This window comes from Paralichthys olivaceus, chromosome 4, assembly GCF_024713975.1.
Source record: "Paralichthys olivaceus isolate ysfri-2021 chromosome 4, ASM2471397v2, whole genome shotgun sequence".
In the NCBI taxonomy this organism is placed as follows: Eukaryota; Metazoa; Chordata; class Actinopteri; order Pleuronectiformes; family Paralichthyidae; genus Paralichthys; species Paralichthys olivaceus.
In genome coordinates, this window is record NC_091096.1 from 13403752 (window position 1) to 13420677 (window position 16926).

General features: G+C 40.7%; 3 protein-coding genes across 4 annotated transcripts; 1 reads left to right on the forward strand and 2 right to left on the reverse strand.

Annotated features, from left to right (window-relative positions):
• Positions 1-2107: 2107 nt before the first annotated feature.
• Positions 2108-9880, reverse strand: mvk (mevalonate kinase). The gene is made up of 10 exons (XM_069523816.1): positions 9487-9880; positions 9013-9160; positions 8139-8283; positions 6404-6559; positions 5661-5764; positions 5540-5585; positions 5269-5359; positions 4709-4828; positions 4006-4159; positions 2108-3086 (listed from the first exon to the last, which is right to left on the reverse strand). Exons 1-10 carry the CDS (start codon positions 9562-9564, stop codon positions 2935-2937), a joined length of 1194 nt encoding a protein of 397 aa, XP_069379917.1. The 5' UTR covers positions 9565-9880; the 3' UTR covers positions 2108-2934.
• Positions 9881-10010: 130 nt separating this feature from the next.
• mmab (metabolism of cobalamin associated B) lies at positions 10011-12062 on the forward strand. The gene is made up of 9 exons (XM_020101102.2): positions 10011-10186; positions 10689-10747; positions 10852-10945; positions 11041-11098; positions 11187-11259; positions 11364-11461; positions 11553-11617; positions 11726-11785; positions 11871-12062. The coding sequence occupies exons 1-9, from the start codon at positions 10083-10085 to the stop codon at positions 11953-11955; spliced, it is 696 nt and encodes a 231-aa protein (XP_019956661.1). The 5' UTR covers positions 10011-10082; the 3' UTR covers positions 11956-12062.
• Positions 12058-16620, reverse strand: aldh3b4 (aldehyde dehydrogenase 3 family, member B4). 2 transcript variants are annotated; one of them, XM_020101100.2, is made up of 10 exons: positions 16218-16620; positions 15061-15256; positions 14866-14976; positions 14460-14580; positions 14287-14372; positions 13589-13670; positions 13128-13517; positions 12871-13037; positions 12691-12790; positions 12058-12609 (listed from the first exon to the last, which is right to left on the reverse strand). In XM_020101100.2, exons 1-10 carry the CDS (start codon positions 16268-16270, stop codon positions 12410-12412), a joined length of 1506 nt encoding a protein of 501 aa, XP_019956659.2. In that variant the 5' UTR covers positions 16271-16620; the 3' UTR covers positions 12058-12409. The 2 variants fall into 2 exon arrangements, with proteins under 2 accessions (XP_019956659.2, XP_069379916.1); XM_069523815.1 differs by lacking the exon at positions 16218-16620 and adding an exon at positions 15335-15479.
• Between the last annotated feature and the right edge of the window lie 306 nt (positions 16621-16926).

Here is a 16926-nt window from a genome sequence, read left to right on the forward strand (position 1 = left end):
TATTAGACATGTACTTTTAGATTTGTCAATGTACCATCCACTAACATGGAGGAGAAAGGATTTATGATCAATACTGCATCCAGCCACTGGGGATGGTAAAGACACTTTAACTTCACTTTTGGGGAGCTGCATGTCATCCAAACACTTCCGTGTTAGTAAAGGCTCATAAAACCAATAGCATTAGTATTCTTTGTTTAGAACATTTCACCTTGTCAGCTCACAAAAATAATTCCAATCAAACAAAGAAAAGAAAACATTTCTTTTTAACTGTCAGACGTGGGCAACCAGTGACTAGACCCTGTTTTGTTTTGAGGATTCACAAGCTATTGATTTAGCTCATTAAATCCGTGCAAAAAAAGGTTGAAATTCTACGTATAGTATATAACAAGACAATGTTACTTTTACTGAAAGGCATATGGCCACAAATCATTTACTAGCATCACAGGTTGCTAGTAAATGCTAAAATGTAGAATAGCTCAAGCAGAGAAAGGTTAGCATACATTGAACAAAAAGGCATTAAAAGGAGCCTAAGGAACAATACAACATTTCAGCCTGAAACTAAATCCTCTGAGTTCTTTGACAGGACCCTTGTACCCCGTCGGATGAATCGGACCCCTGCTACTAACACCAGCCCCACTTATCGAAAGGCCAAACACCCCCAGGAGGATCATCCAGCCCATCATGACAGAGAGGAGCTTGTGATGTTGATGTTGCCTCTGTCAGTGTGTCTATACGAATGCTGGGAGAGGACGGTCGCACAATTCCTCCCCGCTGAGACCAATTCCACATCCCCCTCTGACACAGATATCACGACATAAAACACAATAAACACATAAGTAATTTTCCATAATAACGACCATGCAGCACACTGTGATCCAGAGATCCCATCTATGTAAATGAAAACGCTCGCTGCAGGAAGTCGTACGTGCACTGAACCTGTTAGTAAAACCAGTGGCCATGAGCAACATGATATCTCGTCAGTCAGGTCTAATTCTGTATTCAAACTTAATGGATCCTGACAAGCATTTCAAAAGTTGAGTGACGGACCACAGGGAATGTGCCACAGTGGGCATGACCACTCAGCAAATTCACATTTAACATTTCCTTCCTCCTGCTTGGCCAAAATGAATTATACATCCCTGATTCTCTCGCATTGATCCATCCGGACAAAACTCCCTAAATGTTAAATGTTAAAGGATTTGTTCGTCTCCCTCTGGACTCCTGGGACGGTGCACTGTTTCCACTGTATCTCTCTAATTCTGACATTCTCCCTCTATCCTTGACCCCCTTTCCTCACTCCCTCTGTTATCTGAAATAATCTCAGGGCCTCCTTAGATTCTATTCATCAGAGCAGAAAGAAGCAGGCGCTGACACTGAAAAAAAAAAAATACCATCTGTGCCTTGCAGGGGTAAAAGGAGTGAGAGAGAATAAGACAGAAAAGAAAGAGAGGGGCTTCAAATAAAACAGGCTCTGTTGTCTCCCTCTTGTCCCCCCTCGTCAATGCCATTTCAATTGAAAAGCGTAGTGGTAATTAAATTCCAGCAGGGGTTAGGGGCAACTGTGTGGTGCGCTGACGGGGGGCTGCCCTGACATAAAGATGACACAATTCAAGGGGACAGAGGGGGCGCCAGGCGGACAAGGAGGGAGGGTGACGAATGTCATTTATTCCCGTACACTGCCAGATTTGTACTACTCAATCTTCATGACATTTAAAAAATATAAAATGAAATGGATATTCAGACTCGACTGAATGCCACAATGACCTTTTCCCCAAATCAGGGATATTCTAAACAGATCTTTCTCCTGTATCTGCGGCATTTGCAGAATATTTTGTAATGCTTAGGAGGATGAGTGATTAGGTGGAGGAGAATTAGGGAAAGCTTGTGTGTGTGTGTGTGTGTGTGTGTGTGTCAGCACAAACGTGTGACTCAGAGAAGGATGCTGGATGTTGTTGATTCACATTATGGTGGTGCTAATCCAGAGGCCCCAGAGAGGCCACACACTCCTGCTGTCCCCCTCTCCTCATCCTCTATTAGCACAACAACACAGCCACTTACTCTTCAACTGCAGAAGCGAACAGCACAAAAAACCAAAGAATGTTGCAGGTACTAGATACTCGCATCATTTTAATATTTCAACATTTATGTTAAATGTAGAGCATAAATTAAGAGCAACGGATGATTATACAGCAGTATGTAAAAGTCATGTTTGAAGTAGTGTTATTAATGATCATTCATTACATGTATATGAATAATACACGAAATCTACTGGTGGCTTTACCATTTCTTCTGTAGAACTGTGAAGATTTAAGTACTAAACAGTTGTCACTGGTTTTGTTCAAATAAAAAAAATATGCATCAAACTTTTCTCCAGTTTTATTTTTTGTCAAATAAATCCAAAATAATTATAAATGATTACTTTAATTGATAATGGCTGTTACCCGGCAACACTGTGTTATAATGTCAGAAGTAAGTAATTAATGGATGACGGTCATCAAATCCATTAAAATAAGTTGGCCCTGCTGCATTAACATTTGGATGAAAATACAAATGAATCCTGCCAGAGCTTCACTTCACATATTAATTAAATTCATCACAACCTCTTACCAGAATCATTTCATCAAAAGCATTTGTGCAACTCTGATGCCATCTAGTGGCCAAAGAGCTCAGTACACAAACGTGTACCCCTGAGCACATTTGACAAGCGAACGCTCCATTAAGATGCTTCACCCCAAAACACCACACACAGTTCATTTGTGGTTAGTTTAAAAACTTAAGGTAACATTAAAAAAAATCTATATTCGAATGTAATTAACAGCCTTGTCCAGCTCTGCTCAGAGTGAAATGTCTCTCGAATGATTAGTTCTCCTCCAGGTCCTGAGGTAAAGACAACAGACATGTTTCCTCTTGTTCATCCACGACCACAGCTGGGTGTCAGTATTGGTTTAACAACTCCAGAACTTCATCCTTAACAGACAAAGGAGAGTGCTGCTGGACACCGGGCCCGCCAATACTTGTTTCCCAGCAGTCAAAGCCGCAGTCTCTTAAGTCCTGCACTGTGCCCTGGACCACAGCAGAGTCCGTCTCTACAAAGCAAACAGGAATCATGAAAATGGGCTCCAGTTACACATCAAAACATCTTTGACATAGGGGAGGGAGCTGCGGAATGTTAAAGACTAAAGGACACAAGGATGTGAGGAGTCAACCTGTAACCTCTCCATCAATGATCTATTTTATCATAAAGTCCATTAATGTTAAATAATGAGGGTTCTAGAGCTCAACAGGGAGGATACAGCTGCACAGCAACACTAATGCTAACCACATGTGCGACTGAAAATTTAGAAATTCAGATGCCAGAGCAGAGTTTAACGCAACAATAAAATAAAATAACTTAGTGTTTTCTTCTTTAACTCAAAGAGTCTTATTATAGAGACTGAAAACATCACAAAAGACAGATACTAGATGATCTATTTGAAAATAGCAGCAATTCACATGCAGGGAAAACACCTGCTAAGAAAACAAATAAAGAGCTTTTGGAAATCTATTTGAAGGATTTCAAACGTGTTAAAATTCAGTATTTTACGCGCTGCAGGCATAAACAAAGGTTCATCTCGCAATTTCTTGGGTTGTTTGTTTTGTCAAAGGGGGATGATACAAAGTTTTCTCATAACTGCACAGTAGTTTCCACACAGCCAAAGACCTGTCTCATCATTTCCTGCCACTCAAATAGTTTGTGTCAGAAAGAAAGAGTGAGGGAGCATTTGATGAAAACAGATCATCTGTTGCCAACAGGAATCTGAATCAAACTTCCCTCAGAACATTTAAATCACTTGAGGCCAAATGCAAAGTAGTAGGGCCTTGACTAAATAAGGGATAGATTTCAATTGTGTGTATCATTTGAACAGATAATTGACAAAGATAAAAGACAGACACCAACCACTGACTTTATTCTTCTACATTTTAAAAAGCTGTGTTGTGACACACACAGCAGTTGTGCCACAGTACCTGGTCTCAGCAGTGTGATGCCGCAGCCTCCTCCCCCTGCACCGGTCAACTTGCTGTGGAGCCCTCTGGTCAGCGTGACCCGACACAGTGTGTCCAGGGCAGGATGTCCCACCCCCATCACATTCAGATGGTGCTGGTTAATGTCGATTAATTCCTATAAATGATATAAATTATTATTATTATTATCTCCGTTATCTTGTGTTTTCACCCCTCTTTGTTCGTGGGTCAGCAAAGATTACACAAAAACAACTCAGTGGATAGAGCATTTCTCATTTCATTTCAATGTGGTGTAGCTTGGCTGAATTTAAGGGGACTGTTGGGCCTTAGCGGAGGTGTGTGCTCAACTGAGTGTCATAGTTCTTATTATTATGTTTCGATATAAGAATGGGACGTGGGCCAAGAATGAACCCATTCAATTTAGTCAGATCCAGAATTTTGAATGTCTTTAATCAGGTAAAATATTTTTAACAATTTACCAGAAAATAATTCATGGATCTTGATGAAAAAAGAAATTTCAGGCATAATTGGGTTACTGTTATTTAAGGGTGTGTGTTATTTGGATCCAGATGTGAATTTACACAGGAGGATATTATCGTACAGATATGAATATGTGCTCTATAGACAACAATTACATTTCACCATCTCCATATATTTAAAATGGAATGTGCTTTACATAATGTACTGAAAACATAATATTGTGTACCTCTAGAATATTGTAGTGCTCGCCTGTGATTGGCTCAGACGTCATCTCTGAGAGGACTTTCTCACAAGTGCAGGAAATGGCATCAACCGAGTCGAGCACAGGGGTGATGACAGAGGGAAACTACAGGAGGGAAACCAAAAAGAGAAGGAATCAATATCTTCAACACCACAGCAGGTTTCCTTGAAGCCATTACTGCAGGTCACAAGCAAAACAACCGCCTATTTGCGGTGGCTTATAAAACCTGAACAGTTTTGTGATAGACACTCTTTACAAACACAGATTGTTAAAAGTCAGGTTTGACTTTCAGTTGTGCTCTTGCCTGATCACAACACTGCCACAACACCATCCAGGCCCATCACTGACTGAGGCAGAGAACTGCACACCTGCTGGTGTCACCAAGGCAACAGCACACAGGGGTGCTGGCTAAGAGTTTAATTTCAATATTTTATGAAGGCACTCAACACCAGACTCTGGAGTATCTGCCATGCAAAAGCACCGCCTATTATATTAATTACAGCGCTGGCATGTAACACACGGGGGAGGAAGAAACCATTTAGTACCTTGTTAATTTTGTCCTTCACCCCGGCAACAAGTACCTTGGTGCTACGTGGTACTTTTGTGTTAGTGAGGAGGATTCTTAATAACGGCACCCTGGAAAATAAGCAGACAGATCACAGAGTTCACACATTATTCACCTGCACTTATTTTACCATGACTTTGTATTTGAATTTGTTTTCTGTGAGGGAAAAAAAAAACATTATAATTTTATGAATTCACTCATTACTCACTTTAAATGGAATACAATTTTAAAAAGTTAATAAATGTCAGTACCTGCTCAGTGGTATAATCTTTCCAGCCAAGAATCTCAGCATGCCTCCTACGTAAAAGGGAAATCAAAATCATTAAACAGATAAGGATCAGGTGCTAATAAAGCAAAGATTTCAGGCCTCACCCCATGTTCCTACAGCGTTGTCCACTCCTGAAGGATTACCATGGATGATCGTTTCCCCTTGGAAAGCCCAGCTGTTGATCAGCTCCAGATCCTCCTGGCACCACCTGTACACATTTTAAAGTGAATAGAAGAATGTTAAAGTCCAACAGACTCTCTGACCCAAACTCTAATATCACTTTATCTCCACACCAAACACTGGTATAAGAGCAGGACATACAGATGAATGTTCAGTTAATGGTTATACAGATGTTTTTGATGAAGCAGTTTGATTCTGCACAAGATCAGAGGATTTTCAGCATGACCGGCAAAACTTCTGAACCTTTATATATATTTATTTGATTTTAAAGAGAAGACAGTTTTCTTCCTAAAATGATGATGTTTTTATGCCATTAAATATTCGATATTTGACCCAAGATAAACATAGATGGTAACAATAACAAGAAATGATCTAAAATGTTACAAATTGCATGGTACAAATGCCATCAACATGTGTAATTTCATTTAAAAAGAAAATTACAGTACAAAAAGGTGGAATCTTTTAATAAAAATCTAATATTCGATTTACTGGTGTTCCTGTAAACTTCATTTCTCTTTGTTCCTTTAAGATTCTGTGTTGGTTTGTTATATAATTATGCTTTTTAAAAGAAAAAAAAAAACAACTGTTCCTGCTGACTGTATACACAGCTTCAAAGCTGGAGATCTTATTGCAATGTGGGGTTTTTTGTATTATTATTATTTTTTACCTGGCAGTGTGATCCAACTCTTTGAGTGGACTGGGAATGTCTCCACTTGCACAGAGCAGAGCTGCAGCTAAACACACTGTGAAGGCAGCACTCGATCCCAGGCCAGCTCCAGTCGGCAGCTCCGACCACACAGACACCGTCAGGCTGGGCAGCTCGCTGGGAAAATAAACATGAAAATTGAGCTTCTATGACTTAAATACTGCATATGACTAATAACCATTATTTACATTATTAAGAGATGATAACAGATGATTTTTACAGTGACAAAATAAAAACATTTACTGCACAGGCCATAGAAACTTTCCTTGGAAAAACAAAACACAATTGAGAATTTCTCTTTAGAATTTAAACTAGTTATTACTATCACTTATCATGCCTTTTTACACACAAAATATTAAGTTAAATAAATAAATAACTTGTCGTATCAACTTCTTAACAATCACAAACTATTACAATAACCCCTATATACCACCCTTACATAACTGTAAAGTAAAGCAATCCATACACTACATATATGCAACAGAAGCTTGCTTAAGACTGCTGTCGATGTCTGTCAGGCCAGCTGCTTTTGGGCAGACAGGAGAATACTCTAAACTAATTGTCTGGCTCTTCTCTCAAGGGAAAAACACATCCAGACTTGTTAAAGGCTGCAGTGTGGCCCAGTGCCAGACTCTCATTAGTGGTCATACTGTCAGAACCCATCACCTCTCTCAGACACGCCAGCATCGTGTCAGTTCCGATTAAACCTCCCAACAACCTGCAGCTCTAATGTTCCAGAGCCTCTCCCCTGTTTGCAGCTGCCGCAGCCGCTAGAACTAACATCCGGTCTTCCTGTCTGTCTCTCTTTACTAACTTCATTTCAAAGTAGAGGGATTTTTTTCACAGCTTCTTTCTTGAATATGTTTTCACCAAGAAGAAGCACATTACTGCAGATAGAGCATTTTAAACAGACTTGTAAAGAGCTAAGAGATGAAAACTACACTGGAACAGTGACTGCATGAGAGCAGTGAGGCAGAAACAGCACTGTAATAAAACTTCAAGACGTGACCTTATTTGTGTTGTGCTAATGTTGTTTACATTTTTTATTATGTTGTTTGCATCATTTAGCTGACACAAAAGCTAGATAATATACAGTTGTTTTATTTCACAGTGCAGAGCACAAAATGTTATAGGCAAATAAACCAGCTATGATACACTCAAGTTCACATCACAGTACACCATCTCTACACATAAGAAGTATAGCATAATTAGACTTGAACTGGCTTGCAGCACAAATGTAAACTCACAAATTCAGGTCCAGACTGCAGAGTTGTCCAAAAGGTAGAGTAACTGTTACTGTCACTTTTGGAAGACTTGTTATACCTGCACCACCAACAGCCAAACAAAGTATAACCTGCTGCAGTTTTAACAGTTCCAACAGCTTTAATATATATTATATATCGATGTGACAAAAATGTAATCATTGACACCTCAAATTCTCTGACACACAATGATTAAAAAGCATTGCTATTCCTTTCCGTTGCCTGTAAGTGGAGCACATTAACATGTCTCTATATCTGCTCTTTTGAAACTGCTGGCACCACATCTGCATTGAGATATTTGCTGGGTTTTGTCTCTGGTTCTCATTTTGTACCAAAAGTTTGTAATGTGTAATTGTGATTTTTGGAGCCATTGTATGAACAAGCTGTAAAACTAAACTAAACAAATGCTTAGAAGAACGGTACTACTGTCTCACCCTGATCCAAACACTGAGAGGTAGATGTAGAGGAAGGCTATGGTGGCCATGTTGCAAGTATCCAGTTTGCCATTAGTAACACCAACAAATTCACGTAGTCGCCTCACAAGCTCAGGATTCATACATTTCAGCTCCTCCCTCTTAGCTGTTATCAATGACAAGACACAGCAAACATCAGAGTTGTACAATATCACAGCACTACACACTTTGATATGTAGATTTGTTGAATATTTGTTAATGTTACAGTTGCATCTTTTTGAGCTCTCATCACTTTATTAATGTAAAAAAATCCACTAAACACTATAACCCAAGTAACTCACTAAATGTTTACTCTGCAGTTAGGGAAAGCTGTATCAGTCATACATATTACACAAGACACTCATTTCATTGTCTACCAACTGCATGTGTCTCATTCAGTTCAATAATATTTGTATAACACCAAATCATCATATACATTATCTCGAGCCACTTCACATAGAAGGTTCAAAATTATAGAGAAACCCAAGAGTTCCCACAATGAGCAGCAGTTAGGAGACTGCATCGACAGGTTGGGGTGAGCAGAGAGGAGAGATGGGTGGAAAAGAGGGGAGAGAAGAGAGAGAGAAGAGAGAGAGGAGAGAGAGAGGAGAGAGAGACTCTTCATGATTAAGCGCACGTCTGCAGTAAAGGTTAAGAAAGTCTAGTTTAATTAGCTCAGGATGGATAATAAATGGTTCATAAATCAACCTGGGCGCTCTCACACACAGCCCCTTCAACTGCACTGAGCAACTAGGTGATAGCACAGTTTTGTAGATAAGTGTTCAGATGAACAAATACAACATAGTATGTAGTTACGTTATGTGTTAGATTATGTGTGTGCAGCATCCCTTCTTACCGCAGGAATACGGTATAAGCTGCTTCAGCTCAGAGACGTCCCAGCAGAGGAATGTGTCAATATTTGGGAGGTTGATGCAAACTTTGCCAGTAGCGGTGGCCTTCAGCTGTAAATATGTTCTCAGGTTCAAACTAACAGCGAGAGCCACCTGTGGAGGAGCAAACACACAGATCAGAGGGTTCAGCGTTCACTTAAAGAATCACTCCATTAAAAACAACCCGTTTTCTCCAGGGCATATACCAGGATTTAGTGATTAGTGAAATGTAATGTTTTGTAAACAGTGTCAGATGCGGAACAAAATATAAGGCACATCAGTTTAGGGGTGATCAGATTTTCAGGACCGCTCAGTTCAACAATTCGAGTAGTATGATTGTTTCTGTTGACATAAAGACTGACATAGCTTCAGTCTCCACAAAAAAACCTCATGAACTCACAACCATCACAGTCAGCTCCACTCTCATCCTCACGTGTTACCTTTCCGTGCACCACTGCGTGCTCTCCGTGCAGGATCGCCTTCCCGGGAGCAGACACGAAGCAGTCCCTGACCTGCATCTCTGTGGCAAGACACGTGAAGAAGAAACAAGAAATCCCAAAACGTGCCCGGAGCTCAATGTCTCACTGGCACTGGTGTTATTATTAGCTAGCTTAGCCACCCTTAGCTACTGCTAATCCTCTAAAGCAGCGACAGGCAGCTGACAGCTCGGCCCCTCAGCTCTGAGCTTTACTTCAATGAATATAAAGAGTTCCGAGAAGCATTTCTACAACCTGACAACACGGAGAAGCTGTGGGAAGAGGCTGATCCAGGGCGACATGATAAAACCACGTTAAAACACATCTGACACACCAGGGGAAACATCGACTGAGGTTTGATCTGTAGCATCCAATCAGCAACCGCTACTACTCGAACCGATGAATTTCTACCCAATCAGCGTCCAGTGCTCTCCCACCACCCGGTAGGTTGACCAATCGTGCGATGAAAAGGAAACGCCCACAAGCTACGGGCTTCACGGAGGGACAAAAACCATCACCCAGGATCATTCACCTTTAGCTGTTAGCAGTTAGCTTGAACTATGGCTTCGTTCATCATCAAACCTGCTCACCTCCGCTGTGTTGTCCGGACAGGAAGGCTCCTGACTGAGCACCGGACAAGGATTACACTGTGTTCACACAGGAGGTAGTTTTACATCCCGACTCTTTGTCGAAATGCTCGTGCGAAGTGTTGAAGCCCCTGATGTAACTGTGTGATGTAGCAGAGTGCTGGCTAACTGCTGCACAAGGAGACGTATGTAAACATCAGATCCTCGTGTAGAAGTCTAAGTGGCGGACGACACTATTTCAATGTACTCATCATCATCATCAAATGATATAACCAGCAGATGATATAACCGACACAGTTTATATATATACTATTATTCAGATTATTTATATATACTACTATACAGATTGTTTAGAGTATATCATGAAGATTTGCACCATTCTAGCACAAATAGCATGATTCTATATAATGAGGTGGGGTACAGTGTGAAACTGAAACTAATAGACCCAATGAAACATAAATATACATTCTCATGATACTGTGCAGCTGTTAAATTGTTGGATATACATCAAATACATGTGAAATATTATTTTATCTTGGCCGCTCTATTTAATCTTCATACCTGCCTTTTCCCTCACAGTTATTCCACTGAAGGAGACAAGAAGATACCCAAAATATACACCAAAACTGGAGACAAAGGTTTGTTGTCAAATTTATTATGAAAAATAATGCAGATTATTGTTCTTTCATGGCAAATTCTTTTTTTAAAGAGTTGACCTGTTCTTGATTTATCCCCCTTAAAGGTTTCTCAAGCACATTTACAGGAGAGCGGAGGCCAAAGGAAGATCATATTTTTCAAGCTTTAGGAAATACAGATGAGCTGTCATCAGCTATAGGGTAAATATTCAACTTTTCAAATGTCACATGTTGTTTTAAAACCTGTTCTTTTATTTGCCTCACTTGAGTTGACTGAATTTAATTGTACATTACAGCCTGGCCAGAGAGTTCTGCCTCGACAAAGGTCACACCTTCACATATCAACTGGACAAGGTTTGATTTTCATGTTACATCTCTTCAGTGCTGAAATTTGACATTTTGAGAATTATATTTCTGACATTTTTTTCCCCTTTGATTGCAGATACAGTGCATTTTACAAGATTTGGGCTCCAATATTGCCACCCCACGATCATCTGCAAGAGAAAGTCACACGAGTATGCACTTGTAGACTAATCTAATCCAAGAGAAACTATAATTTTATTGGATCTTCTGTCCTTATAATTTGCAATTTCTTTTTTTTCTGTTGTGCTTTCGAAAGAGAAAACACAATTTACTGCTCAGCCAATTACAGACCTGGAAACGTGGATTGATAACTTTACAAAAGATCTCCCTCCACTGACCAACTTCATTTTACCTGTAAGACCATTCAAGTATCTTTTTATATTTTACAATTATTTTGAATCCAGATTTAACTGTTGTGCCAACACTCTTGCTTTCCATTTCACAGTCTGGAGGCAAGAGCAGCGCAGCTTTGCACTTGGCTCGGACGGTCTGTCGGAGAGCGGAGCGAAGGTCAGTTCCAGTTTTAATGTCATCGTGAATGACTTGAATTGTTGTTTTTTAAATTGTATCTTGTGTCACTGGCATTGTGGCCTCTAACAGCTCTGTGTATTGTTGTAGCGTTGCTCCAATCGTGCGCTCAGGAGAGGCAGATCCAGATGTAGCAAAGTTTTTGAACAGGTCAGTCAACTTGTGCTTTAAAATAGTTGAGGGACATGGTTCCTCCACCACTCTAATAATAAAATGTCCCAACTTTTTCACTCAGATTGAGCGACTACCTGTTCACTGTGGCCAGATATGCAGCCATGAAAGAAGGCAATGAGGAGACAATCTACAAAAGACCTGAATGACCAGTGTCGCATGAGTGTAAAGGGAAAGTTTGTTTTTGGTGTGGTTGATGCAAAAACTTTGTATTTACTTTTGTAAATATGTCAATAAATATGAACAAGGTCTCAAATTGTTTATCTTATTTTAATGCAAATTATTTTAACTTGACATAAGAATGTAGGTCATAATAAACTAAACAGTGGGAAAATATTAACCATTCAGCTAATACAAACATACTGGTTTTCTGTTATTTAATTTCCCAGTTAATAGTCCTCAAATATGTGCTTGTAGTTGATGTACAGTTATTGTTGTTCTCCAGAGAATAATTAAATAATTTAGCCAATTTTTCTTGTCAGTTCCAATTCCACACCGACATTAAACTACAATGCAGATTTTTCTCATTCATTTTAATACAATAACCTAGAGGGCACTAGCTTGTCTTTCAACATGGTTGTGTCACCGCCCTCCCACATAAAGTCACAGGATCTGGCACCAGCCCTGGCTCTTCTGGGACAAGGTGCTGGCCCATGTCATTAGAGACAGATTGCGGTCCTCATAGGGTGGATAACGCAGATAGGTGACACACTCAAACTGTATGCTTCGTAGCAGGCATGATTTCCTGTGGGAGAAGGTATCGAAGCTGTAGCGGCCATGGCAGGAGCCCGTTCCACTGGCACCTGTCAAAAAAGTGTTATTAGAGTGGATAGATAGCAGAGCAACGTTATCCAACAATTCAATGTGTGATACAACAGACTTACCTACTCCACCAAAAGGCAGAGCCACCATCAGACTCTGCAGGACACAGTCATTGGAGCAAAAGCTTCCACTGGAAGTCTCAGTCATTAGTCTCGAAATAACCTGCATTGCCAGGAAGGTGCGCACATGGTCAGAATGCATGTTGGCCATTCAGTGCAGTGCTTTAACTTTAATTGTTGTACCTTAGTGTTGGTGGAAAATGCATACACACAGAGGGGTTTCGCTTGCTTATTAATGAAGGTTATTGCCTCATCCACATCGTTTACAGTCAGAACAGGGAGAACTGGACCAAAAACATCCTGTTGCATGATGGAGTCTGATTCTGCCACCTCTGTCAAAATTGTCGGGGCTTCAGGTGGAACAAAAGAAATGGTGATCAGGAACAGGTTCAGACATTGCATGTATTTATTTTGAGGAATTAAAGTTAGGGGATTCCTACCAATATATTTCTCTGCTTCTATCACCTGCCCACCCACAGCCACCTTGCCAGATCTCCACAGCATGTCTCTTGTACGGTTAAAGATCTCCAGATTGACCATTCGGCCAAAGCTGCGGGACTCTTGGGGATCAGTACCGTAGAATTTCATCAGGCAGCACTTCAGGGCCTGCACCAGCCGCGCTTTGACATCTGCGTGGCACAGGATGTAGTCCGGAGCCACAAGGCTCTGTCCAGCATTGTGAAAACGTGCCCAAGCAACACGCTGTGCCGTGGTGGTGATGTCACAGTGTTGGTCCACATAACATGGATTCTTGCCTCCCAAAATCAGGGTGAAAGGGGTGAGAGTGCGAGCTGCAGCCTGAGCTATTCTGCTTCCCTCCTCTTTGCTTCCTATAGGGATTAAAAACCATTATTTACACTTTGAGAAGAATTCATACATTTGTAGGTCATTTCATCTTTACCTGTGAAGAAGACATGATCAAATTTAAGTTCCACAACTTCAGGCAAGTCGTTTGTGCCTGCAAGAATCACATGGAAGCATTCCTTGAGGAAACAAGAATTTTACATCAGATCATTCATCTTTAACTGGAGTATTGTAGCACATCTGCAAAATGATAATGTGTGAGTCAGCAGTTCAGTCAGTTATGGATAGAGGAGAATAATAAATAACAATAAAATCTATTTTATTAAAATAGGACTTGTCAAGCTCAAGCATAAAGTGAAAAATACTTTTTAAGTGAAAAAAATAAGAGTGGAACAAAACAGCACTGAGCCCATAAATAAATAAATAGATGTAGCCTATATAGAAATAAATACTTCACATCCAACTTCTATAAATCTTAATTGAATCATTCTTTCTAAATCACACAGTCAAATCTTGAGATTTATTTAAATGTGTCATAAATCCACATTGTTGTGGGCCACGGTGAGAGAGAAGGGTTTTATTTTGACTGCATCCACCAAAGTTAGTAATTCTCACATCTGACATCATTATCTGTGATGCGTGGAATAACAATACATGACAACATAATCCATCAGATTATACTTACTCAAGACTCAAAATTAGATTAAAAAACACAAAACATTGAGACATAAAACCTTTACTGTAACTTGAGAAAATTTGGCAACCCATCCTCACAGCTCACTTGAAATTACTCACATTGTCTAGGTAAAAAGGGACAAGACGATGGAGGAGCTCTGATGTGTGAGCGGTGCACTCATGTGGACTGATGACTGCACAGTTTCCTGCACAAATGAATGGAGATGATTAGTCTCTGTCAGACCTTCAGCTTGTGTGAAGAAAAACTGACTTAAAGAAGGTGTTTGCTGCACCTGCTGCGATGGCCCCGACCAGCGGCACCAGACACATCTGGACAGGACTGCACCAGGTTCCCAAGATGAACACCACGCCCAGCGGCTCACTGACCACCAGACACTCGTCCAGCGTGGTGGACTAAACCAATCACAAACTCAACATGAGGTGGAAACAGAAGCTGGCAGAGTATCAAGGCACGGAGAGGAAAAGTCGTCAGCCCACTTTATTCTTATAAAAAGGTCAAGGCAACTTAGTTTTTAATCTGCTTTGGCGAGCTCAGCACAGTACAGTTCTTTGTTGGCGGGAGACGGAATGTTCTCTCCAAAAAGGTTTTGCAAGTTGTGACTAATCCCAATAATATAATGAAAATGGTTTTGAAAAGAAAATGCTTTTTTTTTTTTTAACCAAACAGATAAGTCTCACCAGGTTTCTCTCCACATGCTGCGGCTGCATCCACTTCTTCAGGTTGTTGATGGCGTGAAGTGCCTCATTCTTGACGAGCATCAGTTCTGACACGACCGTCTCAAACCGTGGCTGGTTAAAAATGCCAACGTATTACTTTTGGATCATATCAACTTTCTTAACACTTAACAGGGGACTGCTTCCTCCCCCTCTCACCTTATGAAGGTCCCTTCCAAGAGCATCTACAAAGTCACACTCGTGCTCCTCCAGCATCTGCACCACTGCCTCCAGCTGTGCCAGTCTGAAGCTCTCCTTGAGGGTGCGTCCAGCTTGAAAAGCAACTCTGGCCCGTCTCAGCAGAGCCGCACACTCCAGAGGGTACGTCTTTAAACACGGCTCCCCGAGCCTGGTCCTGAAACAGCGGCCAAATCACTAGTTTTAATACTACAAAGCAATTAAACACTTTGGATAATCCATGTCATCACAGTACCTTCTGCATGTTAACCGTCCATTCCTCTGACAAGCATTACACGCCCTCGCTTTCCTACTCATGCTTATTCCTGTCAATATTTCTCTACTGCTGGTCTTTGTGAATGTGTTTACTGTGCGTTTAAGCCTCCCACTGGCAGGGAGGATAGTGGAAATCCTGACTTGAGCCAATCAGCTGATCCACATAACCTTGTATGACTGAACCCAAGAAAGTTGGAGTCTGATCTTAGCCCAACCACTTATTGAATAGGATAATAGAGTTGTGTAAGATGCAATGTGCAGAGGACATTATTAGAGCTTTGACTATGACTATGACTAATTCATGCCTAATCCTAATCTTCACATAACCACAATTTATATCTTAAACGTAACCTGCAGGGCTTTTGTCCCCCACAAAGGAACATTTTTTCTCCTCGTTTCATGAGAAACACACCTTCTTCTTACTTGAAGATGATTAATTCTCATATCTGTCAAGATAAATACAAGACAAATTGTCCACTAGGAGTTCTTCTCAGAGTTTTCTCTAAAGTTGAATTTGATCACTGAGACAAACTGCAGATATTGTGTGTATGGGCTTCATTTTTAAGGCAAGCAAGTTTTCTTTTGGATCTTAATTTGATCTCAAAATCTCATTATTGAAGACAGATAAATTAGTGGATGGAGACAGATATAGGACAATTTTAAAATCTTGAATAAGGATCAGACAAGAGGATGATTCTTTCATTTCAAAGATTAAAAATGGTCTAAACTCAAATTATTCTTATATTGAGCTCAGTTAAAAACGAACACACAGAAAGAGAGACACACACACACAAACCTGAAAAATTATAAATCGTGTTTGTTTTTGAAGTTGACACGATCCCATCACAAATGACTGGTCCTACCTGCGCAGCGCCTTGAACCACCTGGCAGGAGAAGGGCTTGGCGGGTTGTTCATGGTGCTTTATTCCGCAGGTCCAGGTTGACACAGCTCAGACTGTTGTTGTGAACACGTTGCTGTAGAAATCCTCACGATGCCGCTCACCTCGCGCGAGGACTCTCGAACGGTGCAAGGACTGAGCACAATGGAGAATAAGACTCAGGCGTGCGCATTTACGCATGATTCCCCATGCGTATTATCCAGTAGAACAAGAGGACGTGGTCGTTGTGAGACATTCTCAGCCTCCTGATGATGTTTTACATGACTTTGATTCTTATCAGAGCAACAAAACTTCAGTGTTCACGTGTAGCTCCACAGTAGACTTTAGACCATCCTCCCCAGTGGCTGGTCTGGGCTATGAAGGGGCCACATCTCCACAGAGGGGCCAATTATAGGTCCAACACCCATGAATAATCCCTGATTCAGAAAGGTGCATACTAAAATCCTCTCTTGTTCAATATCAGCTCTACAGCTTTGAAAAAAGCCACAGCATTTAATATATTCAGTATAAGTTATTCCTTGTTCAAGCACATGGTGTACTTCAAAAAGGTTAGACATTTTTATTTATTGTAAGTATTGTTGGTGAGTGACAGGACAGGGGCTCTTTAGAGGCCAATCAGATTTCAGCTGGGGCAAGTACCTCCTGTCTTCACCCCTGGATCCGCCCTTGACCC